This window comes from Pelobates fuscus, chromosome 9 (assembly GCF_036172605.1).
Source record: "Pelobates fuscus isolate aPelFus1 chromosome 9, aPelFus1.pri, whole genome shotgun sequence".
Taxonomy (NCBI): Eukaryota; Metazoa; Chordata; class Amphibia; order Anura; family Pelobatidae; genus Pelobates; species Pelobates fuscus.
The window spans coordinates 76,542,797-76,568,880 of NC_086325.1; the positions used below are offsets into that span (position 1 = coordinate 76,542,797).

Below are 26,084 nucleotides of genomic sequence, written 5' to 3' on the forward strand. Positions count from 1 at the left end.
CGCCAGCCATCCGCCCGCCAGCGCCGCCCAGCAGACCGACCGCCCAGAGGGCTTGTCAGTTAGCCGCAAGGCTAACAAGGCATTTGCCCTGGGCATTTGGGGGTGGCGTTTTTTGCCGCCCCCTGGAAAATGCCGCCCAAGGCAAATGCATGTTTGCCTCGCGGCTAATACGCCCCTGGGTATGGAACATTAAAAAAGCGAGTATGGGTACTTGGTTTATAATAAGGGATACCATGAGAAATAATTCATATTACTCTCTCTTGGCCCATGTGGATAGCAGAATACAGTCAGGTTAAATTCACTGACACAGGATGGCTCAGCTCAATGGCTGGTGTTCTGGCTCAGTTTTTGACAGCTGTGTTCTGAACAGAAGTGTTCTGACAGATGGACAGTCTCAGGGCTTAGTAGTTGGCAAGTCTAAAATATCAAATTAAAATACTTTTCTTCTTCAACCCACTACTATCTAGGAGCAAACGATACATACGAAACCCTGAGACTATGTTTTCATAAAAAATATGTGGAATAGGTTTAGAGCGTAATGGCTCTGTTTTTGGATTACATTTTTAAAATCTACCCTTAACACTCTCTACCTATCACTGCCATCCAGGTTGGACAGAGTTGATATCGGTAACACAGACGTGTAATTTCTGCATTACTTAAGTGGCTGGAGTGGGAGTGGGCGCTAGAGAGAGACATTTTTAGTCAAACCCCTGAAAAATGGGGAATAGTGTTCACAGAAACGCAACACCATAACCACTATATAGAGCTGTACTAGTTTTTCACATTCAAATGTAAAATTTGATTATCAGGTTAATGTTGTTTATTGTTTAGTAAATTAACCGTATATATTTTGTGATGCTTAACCTCAGAAAAAACACATACAATTGAAAATGTGACGTGGTGGGATACTATAGGGAAAGGAAGCAGTGTTCCAATGCCTAGCCTGGCACGCTGTGGTAGGGAACCAACACTTCTAAAAATAGTAGCAATGGTAAAGAATCTACAGGTTCTATGGAATAGGCACATCAATAAAGGATTATTGGAAACAGGAACACAAAAATAAAAAATTAAATGTTTTGGCGAAAGCTTATTTTTTATCTGTGTTCACATTTCCATGTTCATGTGCCTACCCTATTGAACCAGTTGTTTCTTCTTCTTTGAAAACTTTACGTCAGCATCATTGTTTAACATTACCCGATTCATCTTTAGTATGAAGCAAGGCTTCCCTTCTGCAAAACCATAGGACGGGTCATCAATCCCAGAGCAGTTCTTTAACTGTGAGCGTCTGAATTGGCAGGCTTTCTTCTCATCCTTTTCATCTCCAGGTTGGACAAAATATTGTCCAGGGGTGCACTCTATATTGTTAATTATTTGTGTATCATCTTCATAGTCTAAGAATCAAACAAATGTTAATTTAGAAATGTTAAATGTTATTGGGCAAAAAAAAGTTCCATGAAAACACTGAAAAACACCAAAAAAACACTCCAAATGCTCCAAAATACAGCACAGCACTGCACAGAACAACACAAGTGCCATTGTACAGAAACTTAGCCATACTTTCCCCAGAATCCAACAACCAAAATTTCTGGCACAAATGGTTAAAGGGACACTAAAGGCACCAAAACAACTCCAGCTTCATAAACCGGCTTTGGTGTTTAGATCATGCCCCTGCAGTCTCAGTGCTCATTTTTTTTGCCATCTACAATTTCAACCACTGTTTGCGCAAAGGATGCTTTCAGTAATTATTTTCCAAAATGTCTTGGATCACAACTCACAAGGTTACTACCTAAAGGGAGAAATAAAAGTGAATTTACAATTTACAATCAAAATAAAATGAATTGGGAAACTTCTCTAAGCCAGCTATGTTTTCAGTGTAATAGCAGAAAAAGAGAGGGCGTATACCGCGCTTATTGTTTTAAAAGTAAAATATACAAAAATACATACATATGTTTTTGGATATTCCAATTAATCGTGACCTCAAAGAGAAATAGAAATAAAAAGATAATAGCGCAATACAGCAAATATAGTTTAAGAAATAGATGATAAGTAACTAAGTACAGTCCACTCACATGAAGTAGAGCTATAACAGAGCTCTACTGTAAAGCGCTTGGACGGTACAATCCCCGTCTTTGGATTTGTGGTGGTTGCCGCAGATGTTTTCAAGGTGCCAAGTGTATAGTTGGTATAAAAAGAAAAGATCGCAGCAATATGGTGAAGTAAGTCCAAATGGTAAAATAAATAGTAAATAGTAATGTACTTACACTTTCCAGAGCATGTAACCTGCTCTAGTGTAAACAGCTTAGGTGGTATGATCCCCACCAAGGATATACAGGATACCAGGAAATGAAGATTATAAAAAAAAGTAACTTAAAAGTATACTTTAATATAAACAAACTAAACAATGAAATCTAAAATATAGATAAAAATATAGATATATAATATAGTCCCACTTAACGCGTTTCGCCTAATAGGCTTCTTCAGAAGTTCTGAAGAAGCCTATTAGGTGAAACGCGTTAAGTGGGACTATATTATTTATACACGAGTAAATACGGTAATACTATAGACTTGTACAGCCATTTCTTGCTGATCAGCCATATTTTTTTTGCACTTTGCTTCTGGTTACTGCATGTACTTTTTCATGCTCCATTAAGAATGGGGGACAGTTTATTAAACTTTGCTTTTAGTTTGTTCTTCTACCTCATAATTACAGTACCCTTATTATTTAATTATTATTTAATTTTATTTAACCTATACTTTGTATTTTGCGCAACCTGATTATACATGTTTGTATTCACTTAAGGGACAGTTCCCAATTAAAGGACCACTCTAGGCACCCAGACCACTTCAGCTTAATGAAGTGGTCTGGGTGCCAGGTACCTCTAGGATTAACCCTTTTTTTTTATAAACATAGCAGTTTCAGAGAAACTGCTATGTTTATAATGAGGGTTAATCCAGCCTCCAAATCCTCTAGTGGCTGTCTCATTGACAGCCGCTAGAGGCGCTTGCGTGCTTCTCACTGTGAAAATCACAGTGAGAGCACGCAAGCGTCCATAGGAAAGCATTGTAAATGCTTTCCTATGCGACCGGCTGAATGCGAGCGCGGCTCCTGCCGCGCATGCGCATTCAGCCGATGACGTCGCGATCAAGATGGAGAGGAGGAGGAAAGCTCCCCGCCCGGCGCTGGAAAAAGAGGTAAGTTTAACCCCTTCCTCTCTCCAGAGCCCGGCGGGAGGGGGTCCCTGAGGGTGGGGGCACCCTCAGGGTACTCTAGTGCCAGGAAAACGAGTATGTTTTCCTGGCACTAGAGTGGTCCTTTAATGTCAATTTAAAGGTCCCATTATCTCCCACATAAGTTGAATACACCATATATCACAAAGATTCCTGGTGTTTTAATCAACGTAAAATATTCCTAAATTCCAGCGCCTCTTCATGGATTTTACTCTTCTTGTAACACCTTCCTCCTGGCCGTCCACTGCTCCGCATGCACTAGTTACGAAGTCTTCCTTGATTTGCCCTGCTCGTGATGCATCCCAAATCTCTTCAGTCATGTCAGTACGCTGGATTTGTTGCCAGTGTGCTGGCATGGGAAACAGAGTGACATTACATCACTCCATTGCTATACTCCATACATGCACTGCAGTTGCTATGGGTGGAGAGCAGAGGGACCTCCTATAAGAGGTATTTTCTGCTCTCCCTTGTCAGTCAATGCTTTGGCATGACGAGACATTGACGGATGGCTGTGAGAATAAACTGTTTGTAATTCCCCCCTCCCCCCCATAATTTATACATTTGCTAGCAAAACCGCAAGCACAATGTATAGATAAAATCTTATACTCAATCTAAAGAGCTTATGTTGTTTGGGGCATGACCGGTACCCTTTAAAAAGCAAACAAACAAATTTAATAGACTTAAAATCTTGTTCCCATAGGTAAATGGGCTGCTACAATAACCAGTAGACCAGCAGCAAGCCCTGGTAGACATAACTGAACTAATTATCCAGATGACGGATGACCAAGTTTCCAAATGATCTCATGACTAAAATACACAGAGAATTCCATGGGGACAAAGTTGCAAGTTCTGCTTGTACAGATCCCACAATGCTAAGAGTGGATATAATTAGGACGAACGTCACAGATGTGAAGTAAAGTATAAACAAGCCAATAAAAGATAAGATGAAGATAATAATCTAGCTGAAACCTTTACACATGGAAGCAGGTGCAAAGCTACCATCTCCTGTTGCAACTACCATCTCCAGCTGCAACTTCTTGTGATTTAACATGCTTCCCAGTTGTCCTGATGTAGGCAGAATTGCTCGATTTCAGTATCCTGTCCCTCCATCCCAACTGTCAGCTCGTGTTGTGCACAGGCTTTCCTGATTGAGGCTGGCTGGGAGGCAGTCAGTCTGGCATGCCTTTAATAATCCCAACAAAGAAATATCCATGGTACAAAGAAGGGAATTAATCTAAAGCAGAGTAGTTATACTATCCAAGGTTGCATTTGTGTTTCCTCCATTATATTATCCCCTAAAAAGGGACACCACTAAGATTATTCACTAAAGTGAGAATTCAAAGTGAATTTCCAATGTAAGGTCATATTAGCTGAACTGGAAAAATTGTCAGATATGCCTCAAATTCAGTTAGTCTGACTTTATGTTTAAAATGTACTTTGAATTCAGTTTAGTAAATAACCCTGCTAGGTCATGGAAACAACTTTAGCTTAATGAAGTGGTTTTGGTGTCACTGCTCAATTCTCTGTCGTTTAGATGTTTAATCACTGTTTATGCATCCCTAGTGACACTTGCCCTGACTTACACAGCCTTCATCAATAAAGGTTTAATTTTTATAGCACAGTGGGTTTATATTAGAAGTTTGTATATCTTGCCCTGTTAATTGAGCCTATTTATTTACACACCAGAGGCTGTAAAGGGAATCAACACAGTAATGGAGGAGACTATATTTAAAAGAAGAAAAACTACCACAACAAGAGGACATAGTCTTAAATTAGAGGAGCAAAGGTTTAAAAATAATATCAGGAAGTATTACTTTACTGAGAGGGTAGTGGATGCATGGAATAGCCTTCCAGCTGAAGTGATAGAGGATAACACAGTGAAGGAGTTTAAGCATGCATGGGATAGGAATAAGGCTATCCTAGATATAAGATAAGGCCAGGGGCCAATGAAAGTATTTAGAAAATTGGGCAGACTAGATGGGCCGAATGATTCTTATCTGCCGTCACATTCTATGTTTCTATGTTTAATGCTCCATCAGACAGTTAACAGGGAAGGAGATTAGAGATTTTAAACTAAACAGTGTAACAAAGGGATGAAGCAATTAATACTGGACAGAGAAAGTAGGGGTTAACCCATCGAACAAATGAATAAACAAGAAAGGGAGAAACTGGACTGTCCAGTGACCACAGCAAAATATTAAGATATAACTTTTAATAACTTAGAATATAAAAAGAGCTTAACAAATATATCTAGCTCTAAACGAACAAACACATATAAATAAGAAAGAAAAGAAAGGGGAAAACCCTAGATAAAGGGTAATATAAATCCCTATGCACTCAAAAAGTAATCTCCAACGAAAAATCTCCTATGGAGAGATTCACTAGGTGAATGATCCTGTATTAATAATACGGAGTCTCTATGGTAAGAAACAGAGGATCACCTATGAAGAGATTAACTGGATGAAAAATCCTGCATCTATAATACGAAGTGGAAAAGAAAAATAGAGGTGGCCAATCAGTCACAAGGACAGAGCAGGGGGTAACCCTAATAGTCGATTTTAAACAAGAAAGAGAAGAATCTGTCCTATGAGGTATAGATCGCAGCGTATGCAATAGGGTAAGGAACAGTTAAAATACCCTTTAATAAGATGGGGTAAACATAACGAAAAGCAATTAACGAAAAAGGTAGAAAGAAGAGTGGTGAGACACATAAAAGGAAAAAATTGTGTGTCAAGTAAAAGCTAAATAATAAATAAGAGAAGTAGGTACTAATACCCTAATGCCGCAAAGCTGGCATAATACTGATACTACCGCAATTGGTCTATCTGCTGGTTATAGGTGCCACAGAGATAACTAATAGTCAGTATGGAGAGAGGTGACAATAGCCCAACACTAGATGTAGTAAGTAACAGTAAGGGGTACCAGATCTCTCGTGGTAGCAATAGTACAATTATTTAGACAAAACAGTACCGATATCCTACAGTAACAGAGTGTGTCCAAAGGGAGGTCTCTTATCTGAAAAAAGGTCATATGATAGCACAGAGAGTGCCACAGACCAGTCTTTAACTACACACACTGGCCAATTTGGTAAATTGTATTCATAGGATATGTGATCCTAATGGGCAGTGTGAGTAAAACTGTTACAATAACAGAAATCCACAGGAGATAGAGCTGTAGAAATAAAGTGAGTGCTGCATAAGGGAAAGAATAGCCCAGGACAGAGAGTCCTAGATAAGCCTGGACTATAAATAAAACGCGTAACTCATATAAATTTTAAACTAAACACTTCTAAATACTTCTCAAAAAGGGAAGCTAAAAAGTTTCAGCTCTTTTTATGGAAGTGTGATATAACTCATAAATGTCAGAGAATTGAGCAATGAACCTGCAGGGCAATTATCTACACACCAAAACCAGTTAATTAAGCTAAAGTTGTTTTGGTGCTTAGCATGTACCTTCAAAGGGGTGGAAAGAACCCACTCTTCTATGCTTGTATTCTTCTAGGGATGTGATTCAAATAAATAAATAAATAAGCCATCTTGTTATATGCGGTAATACCTCCCATCTCATTTTTTTTTCTGTTTAATTAACAATTTTCATTGCATCTTCCAGGACAATTGTGAAAAAAAAAAAAAAAAACACTGCAGGTCAACTAAGTGAGAGTTAACTAATTACAACAGTAAAAAACTATTTTTGAAAATTAAAAGTATACAAAAGACTATAATACTAAGACAGCTAATAACAAGATATAGTGCCACATAAAATGATGACAAGTGCAAAGGCCAAGGTAACAAAGGTGAAGACAACCAAAAATATAAATAAAATATAGAACGAAAGAACAAGAAAGGACAGGCCACCTGCGACGCTATACCAAAAAGGCAGCGTCCAGGTAGGGCCAACTATCCTAAGCACCAAGTCGAGACTCCAGGGGTCTCACAGGGCTTAACCCTCTAGTCGATAGAACAAAAATACAAACAAATAGATACAAAGAAACCCAACACAAAAAGTGTAAAGGGATCGCTGTATCACGTGGAAATGCAAGTAGTTGGTTGTAGTGATCTACACAATGTAGCGCTACATTGTGTAGATCACTACAACCAACTACTTGCATTTCCAGGTGACACAGCGATCCCTTTACACTTTTTGTGTTGGGTTTCTTTGTATCTATTTGTTTGTATTTTTGTTGTAAATAAAATATAGTAAAACTCACACTAGATAGAGCAAACAGAAACAAACTCAGTGAAGTATAAATAAGACAACATGGGAAACAAGTGTTTTCCAACTGTTTAATGCTGAATAGGAGTCCACAAGAGCTCCTGCTGGAGGTATGGCTAGGTATGGCTAGGCTTACTACAACTCTGCATTTACCAAACAACATTGACAAACTACCTTTTATTAATAAAAGTGTACAAACGGGACCCTGAACTAAGATATGCAACAGTTCAGACTTCAGCATTGGTGATTCCCAAGTTATTTGGTAAACAATGACTCATTTGTTGGAAGCAAACAGAACTAATTATATTGACAATATTCAGCATGTGGATAATCCTGTGCTGTCCTGACAGACCTGTAGGGCAATAATGAGGGGACATTGCCAAATTCAAGAAAGCCTTTAAAGCTAAATAGGACTCCCTGAGTCTCTCTCTTAGACAAGCTTATCCGGACTACATTGCTTCCCCAATAAATCAAAGCAAATTAACCGACAGAGAATTAAAGGGACTTTTAGAACTCTCCTGTTAAAGGAATAAATAATCGAATTGCACTTAACCCCTTAAGGACCAAACTTCTGGAATAAAAGGGAATCATGACATGTCACACATGTCATGTGTCCTTAAGGGGTTAATTGGACTGAAAAAAAACAGTCCTTCCACATTTTGGGAAACAAATCAAAGAAATTGCTAATGAGCAAAATAGCAAAATAAGCAACTACAAGGTTTCAAATCCCTTGTATCCGAGACACTGCTGCCATGATAACCTATGATCCTATCAGAATGAACACAATATTTAGTGAATTTTATCATACCCTTTACTCCAATTCTCTGAATTATGCAATATTTGGGATGGATCTTCTTAAACAGGTGGGCATGGATTACTTAACAAATGAGCAAAGAAAAATATTAACCCCCTAAGGACACAACTTCTGGAATAAAAGGGAATCATGACGGAATATTTCCGTCATGTGTCCTTAAGGGGTTAAATGCCTCCTGAACATATAAAGGCTATGTTACTCTCGCCTGGGTCAAATCTGGCTAACCTAGTGGCCATGAGAGCTTCAATGCTGATTATTTAAAAATATTGATGGAGACAGCTGCAGCATTTTCTCAATCATCCAGCACAGAAATTCCCTCTACATTGCTTAGTTTTGCTTCCCACCAAGCTTCTGATTTGTTAGCTTTGCTTGCCCTTTCCAGAATGTTGGAATTTACCTTTTTTCCTTTCATTGAAATCTCTTAAAGAGACCAACCACTAGTATCACAATTAATGGGACTGATTCTGAGCAGCTATTGATGGACAGATGAGTCTGTGAGGGTTGTCCACTTTCCATGACTCTTTCTCTGGAACCTGTTATGTTTGCTGTTCAAAACATAGCACTTCAGGAGTATTCAGATCCAGGGACGTTGCAAACTTAAGGCACTTGCAGAAAATATTTTGATTTATATCTGAGAAATTATCTGCAGTATGTCCCTCAAATGTTTGCCAAATATAGGAAGATAATGGGACGTGAAATCATTTTATCCAAATCCAAGGCCCTGGCTCTGGGACCCTGGCTTTCTGTATCTGGTTTCCAACAACTGGGAATGGGCCTATATCAAATATACAAAAATACCTTATAGCACAGAAATTTAGTGTCGCTAGTACATGGATTGAGAATTATGTTGTAGGAGGATGGCATATGTGTATATCTACGTTCCTCTAGGGAATTCTTGCTAAATTTGTAGGCTCTTTGCGCCTTGCTCCTAGTGGAGGGTATGTTTCGGTAAGTGGCGGTGATGCACATGGGTCGAGGAGCTGCCGTGGGGGATACAGATGTCAGGTGAGCTAAGGATGCTGGGAGTATTAAGATTATCCCTGGTCGGAGGCATCATTTGAATTAGCGGCCAATGCGTCAACGGTGTTGTGTAATGCTGTCTGGGGTTGCGTGAGCCGAGATCACCAACAGGGCTGTATGTCGCCTGGTCCCCTGGCTCTTCTCGCTATGTCGTGCATGGTGGGTACTGAGTAGTATTTCCATATGTGTGTTTGTCTATTCCAGTGAGGGAGACGCTCTGGGATAAAGCGAGCAGGAGCTGGCGCTGTTAGAGTAAGGTTATCTCTGTGACCCAGGCATGAGGAGCACCATATGGTTTGTGAAAACTGTGTGTGGAAAGGATGGATATGTAGCAGCAGGTGGACATTGCATTTTATGAGTGTACCTCAAAACAGAAGTGCAAACAGAGAACTTAATTAACAATATAACCATAAACGTGATTGTATTAGGTGTAGGAGGTCTGGCCCTGCAGACCTTCAGTAAGGAATCAGTTAGTGGCTATCGCATATGCTTCGGGGGTGGGCCCTCGGGTGACAAATGGCACAGTCGCTGCTGGGTTCCACTCATGGGGATTGGAAGCTAAGCATGGCTGTTTTAGAGAGTCCTGTAGAGACCTGGGAGTCCCAGTGTCGTCAGGTGTGCCTTCGCCTCCTGCAGATCCTTGATGAAATACGTAGTCACTCCGTGGAGCACCAGTAGCATGTGGAATGAGTGCCATTGATATTTGACATTGTGTGCGTGGAGCAGGAATGTGAAGGATTTGCCCTCACCCTCAGTGTCCCCCTCCCGCCGGGCTGAATGGAGAGGAAGGGTGTTAAACACTCACCTTTCTCCAGCGCCGGGCTCCCTCGGCGCTGGGGACTCTCCTTCTCCTTTGGCCGTCATCGGCTGAATGCGCATTCTCAATGCTTTCCTATGGACGCTGGCGTCTTCTCACTGTGAAAATCACAGTGAGAAGCGCGGAAGCGCCTCTAGCGGCTGTCAATGAGACAGCCACTAGAGGCTGGATTAACCCTAAAGTAAACATAGCAGTTTCTCTGAAACTGCTATGTTTACAGCAGGCAGGGTTAATCCTAGATGGACCTGGCACCCAGACCACTTCATTAAGCGGAAGTGGTCTGGGTGCCTATAGTGGTCCTTTAACCCCTTAAGGACACATGACATGTGTGACATGTCATGATTCCCTTTTATTCCAGAAGTTTGGTCCTTAAGGGGTTTAGTCCCTTGTTCCTGCAGTTGAGGCTCTAGCCGGATTGGGGATTCTGAATATACCATCAAAGCACACCCCTTTAGCCTGCATAGGTGGGAGCACTACACTCACAAAGTGCCTTAGGAGGTGAGGTAGCTCTGTATCTGGAAATGTTTCTGCTATGCTGTGGGCGTCGCGAGTACTCCAATGCGCCATGTGCCCACCGCCAGAGATCCCTGATGCTCGCGCCCGGTCGAGGCTGTTTTTCCTGCCCATCTCATTTATGCTTGTTATGGAGGCCCAAAATGTCTCGCAACTTGGGGGTAAAAGTGCGTATTATAGCGGTTTCTTTGCTCAGTATTGCGGAGCATACAGAGAATGTGACCATTCAGCTTGGCTGCTAGGCTCCGCCTCCCCATAGCAACATTTCTAATTTGAATTATCTAAGATTATAAGACACATAAAAACCACCATTAGGTGATGGAAAAGTCTCATACTTCTATTCCTAGGCAGAGTCAGTTTGTTTCAGTTGATTTAACATAATTATCATAATTATTGTATTCCTTAAAAATATTTCTAGTGATCCTCACTGACAAAAGAACATTTATACTGATGTCCACATTTGAAACCAAAGAGGCCTAGATTGTCCCAATAACACCTTTAGCAATTTAGGTTTAACTTTGGCATTAATATCCCTGGTGTCCTTTAACTTTGGTTAATAAATACAGGCATGACGGGACACGGAATATTGCCTTAGAGCATGGAATGGGCTTGCTACACAGACTCCTCTCTTGAACAACACTTTTCAACCAATATTTCTCTCACCCAATTATTCCATACTCTGTACTCTGATATGCTACCAGAGATAAAATTAAATCCTTCTTTGATATCAATTAATAAGACTTGGAGGTTGGTTTGCATTTGGGTGGACATGGGGTGGAAATTCTTGGCTTTTGATTCTTTTCACAAAAACCAAAACAAACAAACAAACAAACAAACAGGTGGACTACCAACTTCTACTGCTCTTATAAAGACTGACAGGGCTATCAAATGTTGACAAGTTTGGAAAAGTCCCCCCACCCCCCCCCAAAATAAAAAAATGATTGCATTTATACAATTAAGAGAGAAATACACAGAGATCTTCACTCATTGGTGTTCACTCAAGAGACTAATATTGTCAATAATCAATTAATATTGATCAATGTTTATATCTAATGCCCTATTAAATGTAAATACAAATTTTGGATAGCTACATTTTATTTTCTCTGACCTCACAAATAAATATTGTTTAAATATAGGGGATAAGTAAACATATCTTTAAGAATCAAGGAATGTGATAGTTCCCCTTTAACTCTCCCACAACAAAAACAAATAATAATAACATTTAGATATAAAAATAATTTACCTTCAAGGAATTTGTCCAGGTTGTCAGTGAAAGATGACCATGTGCTTCTTTCTGAACCATTGAAGACATAATGGTGTCCAGTTATGTGTGGTCTGATAGTTAGACCTTTAATAAAATATGAGAAACATCAAAGTATTATTTTATTAAAATTACAATGAAATGTAAGAATTCTTGGTTCATCAATGATGTACCTTTGTGGAAATTTCCCAGTATGTGGTTTGCTTAAGAAACGTGGTCCAATGCAGATGTTCTGTGTCTCTTCATATAAGCATATGTAGTGTTAGTGTTTTGTGAACAACATGTGCCTATGAAATATTCTCCAGTGCTCATTTGAGGAAATCCTGAAAGCCTTCACGGCTTTTGGGAAAACAAGGAAATACCTGATTAAATTAATTACTATAAATTGAAGTGATTTGTCACATAGACTATCAAATGTGTGATGTTGTGAAGAAAGGACAGTCTGACAAATGTAAGCCTTGGATGCAGATTGATGCAATGACGTACGAATATCAAACCTAAAAATACTTTTGACAGACATATAGACAATATGAACATTCTGACATGCTCAATAAATCATTAGAAGAGGTATTTTAGCTTAAATGTCCCGCAGGTGACAAAGAGGACGAGAAAGATGGTGTGAAGGAATAATGAAAATTAGAGTGAACGGTGGGTAGAAGGCCTGGTATAGGATCAGAACATGCCAGAAATGTATAACAAACAGAAAATGAGGAGATGTATTGGAACGTTCATCAATGAAAGACAAAGTGTGTGTGTGGCTGCAAAGGGTAAAGAGAGACGTATACATAAACACATCAAGTATATTGTCTTAAGTTCAACTGGTTTAAGTGTAGTTTTTCAGTTAAAGCTAAGGGGAATTTAGTTTTTTTGTTTGGCTACATTGTGATCACCAGATGTTGTGAAGCCCTGAGCCCTTTTTTCTCTTCCTTTGTAATAGGTCATGAACACTCTTTCAGAGGAGGAGAAGTCGTCAGGATTAGTCACTAAAGGGATTTGTCAGGAAATCAAAGTGAATTTCAAATTTAAGACCACAATAACCAGATAGGAAACTTTCTCAAAGTCAGCTATGCATTCAGTTCAGGCTATTTTTGAATTAAATTAGAAATTCACATGGAATAACCCTGAGAGGGTAGTCACTCAAAAACACAGGGTATGCTATGGCAACACCTCCATTACATTCTAGATGAGTGCCAATGTATTGCTGGATATTCCAAGAGGACTTGCTGGTCTCCTTCTGCATGTGAAACAAATGAAACGGGCAAAGATCTAAGAATTAAATCTTCCTCTTTAGTCCCTCATCTGGTTTTCTAATCTAGCAATAATCTTCTAATGACAAACATCATGAGCAAAACCTCCTCTTTAACATTCGGCTTTGTTGCTTCATTGGCTGTTGTTGTTAAGCTGCTGAAAGCCTTGTGCAGTGGTCTTGAAAAGTCCTGGACTAATGAACTCTGTGTGAATACCCTAAAGGTCAGACATGAAACCTTTTGATAGATCACTTGAAAGAAGCCTATTGGGAAAATACAGTCTAAAAACTCAACACACAAACAGTAAAGTTTACACAGTGACATGTATGAGTGAAATATACAATTTTTCAAAATGTTGGGTATATTTTACTTGTAGATGTCACTGTGTAAACTTTACTGTTTGTGTATTCTATTATTTTTATTGGGAGAATTAAGTATAGCCAAAACATTTTTATTGGTTTATATTCGCAGTCTAAACAAATAACTAAGATGAAATGGAGCCATAAAAGAAAAGGAATGCCACATAAATATTTAGAGGCAACATGATAGACCTTGGGAATATGTAAAAAGCAAATAATTAAAAAAAAGTAAAAGACAAACAGCGAAAACTGTAATCTATGAAATTAGGATATGAGGTGATCAATGCCTTCCGTACTTCCATTATTCTTTATTTATCATCACAACTTTGACAAAGACCTAATTTAAGGCTAAAATGTCATTTGTTTTCTTTAGAACAAAGTTCTACCTGTTTGTTAGCAATACTATACAACAGACAAAAGATCAAACATTCAGACTGGAAGAAAGTCATTTTTGCTTACAGCAGAGGCAATGTTTTTTTTACAATAAGAACAATAAGAACAATAAAAATGATCAGATTCAATAGTTATTTTATAGATATAGCTGACATGGATTTTATTTAATTTTGTTGTTGTTGCAATAACAGAATATTCAAGTCCAAAATTAGTATGTTTGTGATCAGGTTGTTGATCCAAGGAGCCATCTGATTGCCATTATGGAGTCAATGAAAATGTTTTTACATTTATTTTTTTGGTATAATTGGAAATGGCTACAATTGCTTTTTGTGTGTGTTTTTGCCTTTTTTTGGATCAACAGCATAAAGCTTGAACTTGGTGAACTTTAGTCTTTTAGTCTTTAGTCAACCTAGATTTCTATGTAACTAGGTGACAAGCCAGCATTGACCCAGGATATGCCTTCTTTTCATTCTAATACTAGAGGAACACATTTTGAAACCTAAATCTCTCAAAGCTAAACTTAGTACGTCTCAAGGTCACACATAGATCAGATTCTGTATCTAAATTGTAACACTAACTGAAACGGATCTGTGGGTTCACGCTTCAGGCTTCTTCCCTGCCCAATTTATCTTGATCCAGGAGAATGCTAATGCCCTGTAGACAAGCCAATAATACATGCCCAAACATTTTTTCCAGGTTCTCAAATAATAAAACACTTATCTTGCAACATTAGTGCAAAACAAGGCATGTGTTCCAGTGCTCCTTAAACATTGTGATTTATTCTTTTCTATAACTGAGATTCATTACATTTTGATAAAAAGTTAGATGGTGAAAAAAAACATTATTAACAGGATGCTCACCCTAAATCAACACTCACATATATAACGCTAAGGTGAGTCCAAGTGAAAGCTATGATTGCTTATTTATGTAAGCTACTACATTTATTGCAATTAAAGAAACAATTTTTTTAATTGTTACATAATTGTCCAATTATACATTCTTTCACATCTTGTAATTCACAAATTTCCTATGTTTTTGCAGATAAGCAGGCTTGCATTTTATTATTATATTCATGCATATGTTTAAGAGCATAACCAAGGATGGGTGAATAGGGTAAGAATCATGGATGCAGGTAAGATTTTTTTAGGGATTTATTCTTTAAACTGGGGCTAGATCAAAAAAGGGTTATAAAATATTCTGGAGTTTTCTGGATGTGATCCTTAAGGGGTTAAATGTGAAATGCGTTGTAAAATTATGTAATGAGGTTCTAGAGGACTTACCTGGTGGGAAAACTCGGTCTCTGTATGTCGGAACGTATGGGTTTATTGTGAGAAGCAATGCATATATACATAATGCAAACATCCCAGTAAGAAAAACGTATAAACAAAAGTAAAAAAATAAAATCTTGGCTGGAAAAAAAAAAAATACAAATATGAATACATTTCTGTATTGAGGAGGAAAAATACATCAAAACATTCCTATTTAGGTTAAATTATCCAAGAAAATATAGTCTAGAATAGCTGCATGGTTGTCACAATTTAACTATTTGAATCCATATAGTTTTTCACAAAAGGCAAATCTGCTTAATTTGGTTGCAGTTAGGTTGAAAATTGCCTAGTCAAGGTCCTACTATAGTGAAAAGATAGTAAACAGGAATCAATAGCTACTGAAAACTCAACAACTTTCCTCCCGTGCCCTCAAGTGCACCTACTGCTAGTCCCGCTGTATATTAATATATCATGATCCCTAAGGAAATGAGCATAATCGCTAGGTGAGTGAGTAGATAGATTAAAAGATCAGCGCGGTGGCAAGTCCGTGTGCTGTCAGATCCTCAGGATAGCACAAAAAAGGACGAGTGCGATTGCCTGGATTGGCTGTGGAGTGCTGAGAAGATGTTGCATGTGCATGTGGAGTGAGAATGGAAGCAGCTTCTAGTATGCTGTATCACCAGACCCAGCTTTGGCCAAGCAAGATGTCTGGGCTCCTAGAGAGGAGATGAAGATCGGAATGGGCAGCATATGTATCACAGTGAGTGTGTGTCATTCTGTCATTTGGTAGAGATGTCGTGTGCATTTGAGTTAATGATTGATTTGCATGTTTTTTTATTTATTTTGAGAAATTCTTTCCATTACTACCGTTTTGTGTTGGCTCTTTCAGATAATAATTTGGTTTCCTGTAGAAGTTTTGGCATTTAGGCCAAAAGCATGTTTGTCATACTGTCCAAGATGCTCAGGCCTTTGAGTAGGTCCCTATTCAATTCTCGGTTCTTTTCAACTTTATATTGTTAGTCAATTACCTGCGGTTTTATTTCCCATTTTTAAATATTCTAGACCGCTGTGAAATGTGTTGGCACCATAAAAAGGTTAGTAGTAATAATAATGAGCATCAACTGCAAATATATATGTCATCACAATGTTCAGTGCTGCTACTCCCAGAGTTTGTATTGAACCACACTGATTAAACTTGGTTGAAGGCAACAACAATCAAGAAAAAAAATCCAGCTCAGTTCTGCTGGAGATTTTTGCATTTTGGTACTTTTAGCTATATATTTTAAGTCAGTTGTTGACACAAAACAAATGATAATTGAATAACTTCCTGTGAATCTTTCTAATATATGAAAAGTGAGGAAAAAGATAAGTTTACAATTGAGAGAGGACAGTATTTCCCATGGTAACCTTATTAAAATGTCACTAGGGTCTCACAGACACATATGTAAATTAACGATGTTTTTCCCAAGTGACGTGATTATGGGAATATTTGTTTATGATATCTATATGGTGCTGCTAACAAGAGACAAAAACATTACCAAGGAGAAGTCATAGCTAAAATTGAATAAAAAAAAGTATCACAATAGATAAAAAAATACTCTTTCTCTCTCTCTCTCTCTCTCTCTCTCTCTCTCACATTTTAAGTTCCGGTGCAGCAGGAGGCCCGCACATAAAAGAAGGCCCACCGTGTGGCCAAGCACTAAGGGACACCTGGTGGGCCTTTGTAAGCAGGAGCCCGGTCGCGCGCTGTAGTCCTTTAAAAGCGCCCTTTGCTTTTCGGCAGCACTGGGAGAGATCAAGGAGGCAGTGAGGAGGGGGGGCTGGGCTGGAAGAGCCAGTCTCTAACTCACAAAAGCCTCAGCCACCACTCTGGATACCAGGGAAGGAACCCTTCAAGGTAGGAAATGGGATGTAGGTTTAAAAGTCCAAACTGTGCATGTGTGAGAATGTGTGTCAGTATGTCTGTCAGTGTGTGTATTTGTCAGTATGTCTGTCAGTGTGTGTGTGTGTGTCAGCATTTCTATCAGAGTATGTGTGTGTGTGTGTGTGTGTGTGTGTGTATGTAGCAGTATGTTTGTCAGTTATGTGTCTGTATGTTGCAGTTTGTCTCTCAGTGTGTGTCAGTATGTCTGTCAGTGGATGTTTCTGTGTGTGTTAGTATGTCTTTCAGTGTGTGTGTGTATGTGTGTCAGTATGTCTGTCAGTGGATGTTTCTGTGTGTGTAAGTGGATGTTAGTGTGTGTGTGTGTCAGCATGTCTGTCAGCATGTGTGTTTCAGTATATGTGTTTGTGTAAGTATGTCTTGCACCTCTCTACTTTAGTTCTCCCACTGCGTTAGGGTAAAAGGTGTGGATGAACACCAGGGAGTGGGGGCTGGTGGTGGGCAGGGTCAGGGGGGCCAAGAAACTGCATTGCCCAGGGTCCTATTAATATTATAGATGGCTTTGCGTAGACTAAGAACATTTAGCTAACTGGCATTCTGCATCACACAAAGCACTGTTTCATGGTAAGAAGCTAAACTATTTTTAACATCACACTGGATGCTCGAGCCTCATCAGTCACATACATCAAGAGAAGCCGGATTGCTCTACAGAGTAATTTGTTAATACTACTATCTTTAAAAAAAATAAAAAAAATAAAAAATGTTATGCTAAGGTATAAAATACTGATAAAATGCAATTTAACACAATGTTAAAATGAGGACATCCCATGTATTTGTATGGAAAATCTAGCTCTGCTTGGCCTACTAAATGACTGCAGTACACAACCTTTGAACCCATTTGGGGATTGTGGTAGGGCATCCCAAAACATAGTAAAACGCATCCTACAGATGTGTGCTAAGTGGTATTGTGCTAAAACATGAATATAAATGAACTATACAAACAATTAAGTGATGACATACCCCAGCTTTTTTTATCTCTTCCCATAAACTCCCCTTTGTAGGGATTCCAGATGAAGCGTCTGAAGTCTTGAATACGTTCTTTCCATGTTTTTGTCTCTTCTATGTCTCGCATCTCTGAAGCGTCTATTGAATAGTGTCGTCTCCTCAAACTCGCTTGTCTCTGAAAACAGTTACACAATGCATCCCTGCTATTAGCAAATACTCTTTTACCCCTGGGACTCCTGTGTGTTTTTATTTGGCTAGCCAAGTTTAGCTAACATGTTCTATAATTATATTTAAAATCTGAAGTTCAGTTACATTTGTTATGTTAAAATAATCACATGGATGCTTTATAGTTTGCATCCATGTGAGTTGGGAAAAAAAAAACTTGTTAAAATGACACGGTAAACATGGTAAAATATAAATGCAATTTCTTTCGCCTTTTCTCTTCAATGTTTTGTGTGTTTGCTTGTTTTATTTTGTTATTTTATTGCCAGAGCTGTTCAAATTAAAAAAAAAGAAAAGAAAATGATTATATAAAAATAATTATAATTTTCATTTTCAGATTTTTCACTTCCAAAAAAAACATTATATTAATTCATTTGTTAGCTTGTACTATTTCATTGATAAAAACATTATTTATAGTTTTCATTCATGTTGTATGTACCTGGCACCATGTGTTAAAGGAACACTATAGTCACCTAAATTACTTTAGCTAAATAAAGCAGTTTTAGTGTATAGATCATTCCCCTGCAATTTCACTGCTCAATTCACTGCCATTTAGGAGTTAAATCACTTTGTTTCTGTTTATGCAGCCCTAGCCACACCTCCCCTGGCTATGATTGACAGAGCCTGCATGAAAAAAAAACTGGTTTCACTTTCAAACAGATGTAATTTACCTTAAATAATTGTATCTCAATCTCTAAATTGAACTTTAATCACATACAGGAGGCTCTTGCAGGGTCTAGCAAGCTATTAACACAGCAGGGGATACGAAAATCTTAACCCCTTAACGCCGTTACGGCGTTCTATGCCGTCGCGGCTTTAAAGGGCTTTAAAGCCGTTGCGGCGGCATAGAACGCCGTAACGGCTGAAGCCCCCAGGAGGTAAGCTATACTTACCTCCGCCGCGATCCTCTTCTGGGGGTCTGCCTGAGAGCCCAGGCAGCCCCCCTCCGGCAAATGAGGCCCCCGGGGGCCATGTGATCGCTCTCAAAGAGCGATCACATGGCCCCCTATAGCTGGCTATGGATCTGCCAGCAGGGGGACTGTCTAAAATATTAGAGAGTCCCCCTGCTGGTAGGTAGTGTAAAAAAAAAATTAAATACACATGTTAAAATAAAATACAAGTATTTATATATATATAATATATGTATTTATATTATATATATAATATATATACATATTATATATATGTAACGTCATACGTAATGTATTTTAATATTAATATTAGTATATATATTAGTATTAAAATACACTTAGAATGACGTTACATATATAATATGTATATATATTATATATATAATAGATCTACATATATATATATTATATATATACGTATCATACAATAATAAATAAATAAAATAATAAAATAAATAAATAAAATATTGAAACAAAATTTAAAATAAATTATATATTCATATGTAATTTCATTCTAACTGTATTTTGTTATTAATATATATATATTGGAAACAGAATACACTTAGAATGACATTCTATATATATCTATCTATATATAAAATACAAATAACCGCAAATATATATAGATAGATAAATACATATAATTACATGAAAGATTACATTAGTATACACGTAGAATTTAAATACCTATAAATGCATATATATTAAAATTCTACGTGTATATTTAAGTAATTTTTTAACATAATTATGTCATTTAATTAATTAAAATTTGATTGACATGCCTGACAACACAGGGAGAAAGTGCAGAGAATTTAATTTGCAAGCACTATATTTGACCCTGTAACTCTCCAAGACACCATAAAACCTGTATATAGGGGGTACTGTTTTACTCGGGAGACTTCGCTGAACTCAAATATTAGTGTTTAAAACTGGTAAATTGTATTACAACGATGATATTTTAAGTAAAAGTGACGTTTTTTTGCATTTTTTTACAAACAAATGGCACTTTTATGGACTATATTATTGTTGTAATATGTTTTACTGTTTTAAAACACTAATATTTGTGTTTAGTGAAATCTCCCGAGAATAACAGTACCCCCCATGTACAGGTTTTATGGTTTTTTGGAAAGTTAGAGAGTCACATATAAGGCTCGCATTTCATTTTTTTGACATTGAAATTTGCCAGATTAGTTATGTTGCCTTTGAGACCGTATGGTAGCCCAGGAATAAGAATTACCCCCATGATGGCATACCATTTGCAAAAGTAGACAACCCAAGGTATTGCAAATGGGGTATGTCCAGTCATTTTTAGTAGCCACTTAGTCACAAACACTGGCCAAATATTAGTTTTTTGCTTTTTTCACACAAAAACAAATATGAACGCTAACTTTGGCCAGTGTTTGTGACTAAGTGGCTACTAAAAAAGACTAAACATACCCCACGTTCAATACCTTGGGTTGTCTACTTTTTCAAATGGTATGCCATTATGGGGGTAATTCTCATTCCTGGGCTACCACACCGTCTCAAAGGTAACATTACTAATCTGGCAAATTTCAATTTGAAAATGGAACGTTCTATATTTGACCCTGTAACTTTCCAAAACACCATAAAACCTGTTAATGGGGGGTACTGTTGTACTCGTGAGACATCGCTGATTACAAATATGTGCATTTTGTTGCAGTAAAACCTAACAGTATTATGACATTTACAGCTAAAATGTGAGGCGGAACTACAAATTAAAAAAAAAATTCTAATTTCTTACAGTTTTTTTTTATTTTATTCATAATAAATTGTTTCATATATAAATATTTTATATGAAATGAAAGCCCTGTTTCTCCTGAATAAAATGATATATAATAAGTGTGGGTGCATTTAATATGAAAGAGGTGAATTACGGTTGAACAGACATATAGCGCAAATTCCAGTTTTTGTTTACGTTTTGTTTTGATCAGAACGTGCACTATTGACTCCGTCCTGAAGGGGTTAATTAAACATAACTTGCAATAAAGAAAGCCTAAATAGGGCTCTCTTTACAGGAAGTGTTTATGGAAGGCTGTGCAAGTCACATGCAGGGAGGTGTGACTAGGGTTCATAAACAAAGGGATTTAACTCCTAAATGGCAGATGATTGAGCAGTGAGGTTGCAGGGGCATGTTCTTTACACCAAAACTGCTTAATTAAGCTAAAGTTGTTCAGGTGACTATAGTGTAACTTTAATGAGAAAATTCTTAAGGCTGTTCAGCATTTTTATTTATTTATTTATTTATTAATTTTTAAAAACGTGATTTTTACAGATTTGTAGATGAATTTCCTTTTTTTCCTTTTAGTAGCTTTAATAAACTTACTTTCAGAATTGTCTGTGATAATTTACTCAAATATATGATGTATATATAGTTGTGAGTCTAGTGTGATCATGGTCTCAGTAGAATAAGGTTTGGATTTGGGTAAATAGGTATTGATGGAAGGAAGGTGTAGGAGGCTGAGGAGAGCCTGCTTGTGCAAGCAAGCAGCCAGTCCACGGAAGGTTACCACTGGTCCCAGCATGTTTGAATATATTTAGAGAAGTGAGTTATATACAACAGTGCAAGCTCGCTATTTTAATGTACAAATGCAAATATTTCTATTCTTAAACTGTCCATGGGTGCCTTGCAATACTGAGATATCTTGTGAATGCTATAACCAGTGATGGATAAGAAGCTTCAGGGGCCTGGAACTGAATATTACACTGGTCCTAAATGTACATTTTTAATTTGTGTGTTCAAGTCTTGTGCTTAGAACATACATCCGTCTACAACTGGACTTTGCATCCTTTTTTAAAACTATAATGGAAATTAAACTATATTAAATCCATCTTCAAAAGCAGACTAACACACAGAAATGAATTGATAAGTCAGTCTGTCCTATGGGTCATATGGCACAGGGAATACATTCTACAGGTAATGGGGCAGAGAAGGTCAGAAGATATAAAATACACCCTGAGTACATGTAAGGTATACGGGGACTAGCCAGGAATAAGAGTGTTTACACTGTGATGTAATTCTAAGCCTAATGTACCAACGAAAAGATGGAGGAGTCTGATTTGTGTTGAACATACAATGTACCCCTCCCCCTCTCTTCTGTACCCCAAGTTTTACTTTGCAAAACAATAAAAATTGTCAAATTGAAAAAAATAAAATACAAAACAGAGATAAAAGATGGCGCTAAAAGTATTAAAATATCATATATAAAACCAGTGCAGCATACAAAGAAACCACCAAAGTGTATAGTCACTATATAACACTTACATACAAAGATAAAACAACAGGAGATATGGTGATTGCGCACACGGTAATTTATATCCTTCTATAGAATGAGATCCCTAGGTTCTGCAAATATAAGAAACCATCATAGGGTAATACATCTCAAAATAAATACAAAATTATAAAACTTGGAAAAACTCACAATATTTAGAGCCTTTCTGAGTTGGCTCTAAACTTTAAAAGCAGATTTATCACTCTGGTGTAGATTTGGATGTATAGGTCCCTTGGAAAACGTCTAGGGTCTTCTCTTATACAAAAATCAGGAACCAGGTTACCAAATGAATAAAAAGTAAATACTTTTATTAAAATAAAAACAGGAATAAAGCACAACGCGTTTCGACCTAATACAGAATGTCTTCCTCAGGTGAATAACATAAAACAGTACCACAACATTCTTAAATAGCATACATAATAAATATAATTACATTACAAACATTAACAGCTGTGGAGTCCGTCTTCTTTTACATATATGGAGTGTTTCCGGCAGCAATAGGGATTAATTTGCCTCCTCCAAGATGTCCGCTATGTTAATTTCATCTATGGAGGTACTAAGACCTTCCAAAGATGGCCGCGCGTCTTTGCCGTCTAGCTGTGTGTTAGCACTTCCGGTTTCGGCTGGCTCCGGTCACGTGGTGCAGCTCCGATCACGTGACTTAGAGGGGGCATGTACATGGGATTCCTCATACGGCCGTGTCATAGAGAGGAAGTAAACAGTGTTTCCATGGTGACAAAAAGTCATTTTTTCGTCCAGTTTTTACAGAAACACACAGGAGAAAGAATATAACAACATATAAATAATATAATCAAATTATGTAATATAGCAAATTTAAAAATAATAGCAGAAACAATGAAAATATATAAGATACCAAAATTTGTCAATAATTCTTCATGTCAGAAAAGGAGAGATTATAAAGTGACTGTGCTGATGACCTAAATGATATTAAACACATGAAAAGAGTATATAAAAGAATAGTATTTACAGCTCTTTCATTACAAATAAAAAGGAGAGGTGAAATTAAGTTATAAAATTGGACCTATTTCAAAGTCAATATTTAAACCCTTTGGACATAATGTTTGAAGTTCAAATATCCAATTGGATTCTTTTTTACTTAAATTAAAAGCACTATTTCCACCCCTCCAATGAGTTTGAATTTTCTGGATTGCTGTAAATTCCAATTCTTTCGGATTTGAATTGTGTCTTTCTAAAAAGTGATTAGACACACTATGATTTAAAAACCCAATTTTAATATTTCTAATATGTTCATATATTCTTGTTTTATGCGGTCTTGAGGTTTTACCTATATATTGTAAGCCGCACGTACACTGTAATAAATAGATAACATTGGTAGACTCACATGTAATAAAAGAAGTAATATTAAAATTATTTTTAGTTATGTTTGATATAAAGTCATCTTTCTTTTTCTTGGTTATATGAGTGTTCCTGCAGGCATAATAATTACCGCAATGATAAAAACCTTTTTGGGTTTCTGACCATTTAGTTAAAAAATTGGCATTTTTATTCTCTTTATCTATATAGTTAGAAGTTAAAATTTGCTTAAATTGTTTTGCCCCTCTAAAAATAAACTGAGGCTTATCTCCTATAAAATCACACATTTCATGTTCTTGTTGTAGGATATGCCAATTTTTACTCACAATTCTTTTTAGTATACCAACATTGCTACAGTAATTAAAAATAAGTGGAATTTGTTTACTCTGATTATTTATATCTTTATTTTTTATAATTTAATAACTGTGATCTATTTAGATCCCTAATATTATCAATATTTTGTTGGAGATCTTTTTCACAATATCCCTTCTGTGCAAATTGTTTTTTTAAAAATAATGATTGTGAATTCAAATCTTTATCATCCATACAATTTCTTCTAATACGTAAAAACTGGCCCTTCGGAATATTCTTGAGCCATGCATTGTAATGGCAACTGCTTGTTTCAATAAAACTATTTACGTCCACTTGTTTGAAAAAAGTGCGTGTTTTAATTTTTTGGTCGGAAATATAAATGTTAAGATCTAGAAAGTCGGGGGCGGAGCCTGACCAGCATCCTGACTACACGCATGATTGCAGAGCTCCTGCAGCTAAAGCTGGAAAACCGCTTAAAAATCTGCAAAATAAGCTCTCACCTACATAAGACTACCCTACCTGAGCTCAGTGTGCCCCACTGAACAAACGGACACCCGTCTTGAGAGAATCGGTGCACGGAGTCCAAAGATGCATGAACGAGGCCTGCGGGCGCGGGAACAGGGGAGAGACGGCCGATTTCCCCGTCCTCTCGCTAGCGGCCCTGGAGGCATGAGGCTCCCCTCCCCCCCCGGATCGGAGGGGGTTATCCCGATCCCTACCTGGGAGAAAGCCCGGCTACCCAGGAGACAAGCGACAAACCCACACAACAAGCCTGCAGCACCAAAACCTAAGGCGACATGGGACCGTCCAGGCCCAAACAAAATGGCGACACGGTCACAACCTACCGCAAAACGCACACTCATCAAGCCTCCTAAGCAAACACAGGAGTTCTACGAATGGTTCCGCACCAGCCTTTGGACTAGGCTCCATGCCCAGAGACAATTTTTTAAGATGGCGATAAAAGCAGTGGAGGCATGGATCCGCCCGGCAATTCGGCGCCGTCTGGGCGGGTACCCCTCTCACACCTCCAGGGAGCCTCCCCACCGGGGACCAACACGGAAGGAAACAACACCAGGTACCTTGGGCGCTGGCACTCACACCCCGATGCCTCAGGGAAGGTCCCGCCAACATGCCCGACCCGCCCGCACTTCAGCGGCCCCAACTACTCTCACCCAGCAGGGTGCAACTACACACGCAGCAACTCACAGTGCCAACCGCGACGCTGACCGAGAGGTAGTAAAGCTGAATACCGGCGTAAGATGCAAGGGGAGAGCCCCTCCGAGGCCCACGAGGAGAAGAACCTCGACTATTGAACACACTATAGGGGCACCGGCACATTGCCTGACCGGCGTGGGCTGAATAAAGACTCACAAACTGCCAGCCTCGGGGACTAGAGTTATTTGTACAAATTAACCCACTGACACCCGGCGGTATCACCCTAATTTTACATGTCTCCTATTTGCTTGTTTTCACCAGTGCATATCCTCAGCAAACTACCCATTATCAAAGGTTAATGTGCTTGTTATGTTTAATGCTTACAGGCCTAAGGGCACCCTCCGGCACCAGGGAATAAGTCCCATGTTAGGAAAGGTTCACATGCAGGACCTTAACAAAACAAAGGCAGTAACGCTTGAAAGGCTCATCCTAGCCTGCCTTGGAATGTTTTAGCTTATGTTTTAGCCTATGTCCAGCAACCAAACGTCTCACAAGCATGTATATTTCGAAGTCAGAGTGTATTTTATAAACCTGTAACGTACGCCACTAGCTAACACTATCTGTTACCAATCGACTAACCATAGATGTAAGTAACACAGATATCAAAATTTTATTATTTAAGCTAACAGTGCTAATTTGCATGTAAGTTTAGCTACAGTGGCTGTCAATTGCTCACATAGTCTGACCCTAACAGCAGAACATAAGCAACATGTCCATGCTATTTTCACCACATGCCTATATCTACCCTGTTCAATATATAGACATAAAAACTTAGCATGT

The 26,084-nt window shown here is 38.1% G+C and overlaps 1 protein-coding gene across 1 annotated transcript in view; it reads right to left on the reverse strand.

Annotated features, from left to right (window-relative positions):
* ATP1B4 (ATPase Na+/K+ transporting family member beta 4) overlaps positions 1-26,084 on the reverse strand; it is a 106,683-nt gene that overhangs the window by 30,515 nt on the left and 50,084 nt on the right. The window contains exons 3-6 of the mRNA XM_063432096.1: positions 18,035-18,194; positions 15,145-15,273; positions 11,848-11,952; positions 1,195-1,391 (exon numbers count right to left, since the gene is read on the reverse strand). Of these exons, the coding sequence (XP_063288166.1) occupies positions 1,195-1,391; positions 11,848-11,952; positions 15,145-15,273; positions 18,035-18,194 (591 nt within the window). The remainder of the gene's footprint in view (positions 1-1,194; positions 1,392-11,847; positions 11,953-15,144; positions 15,274-18,034; positions 18,195-26,084) is intronic.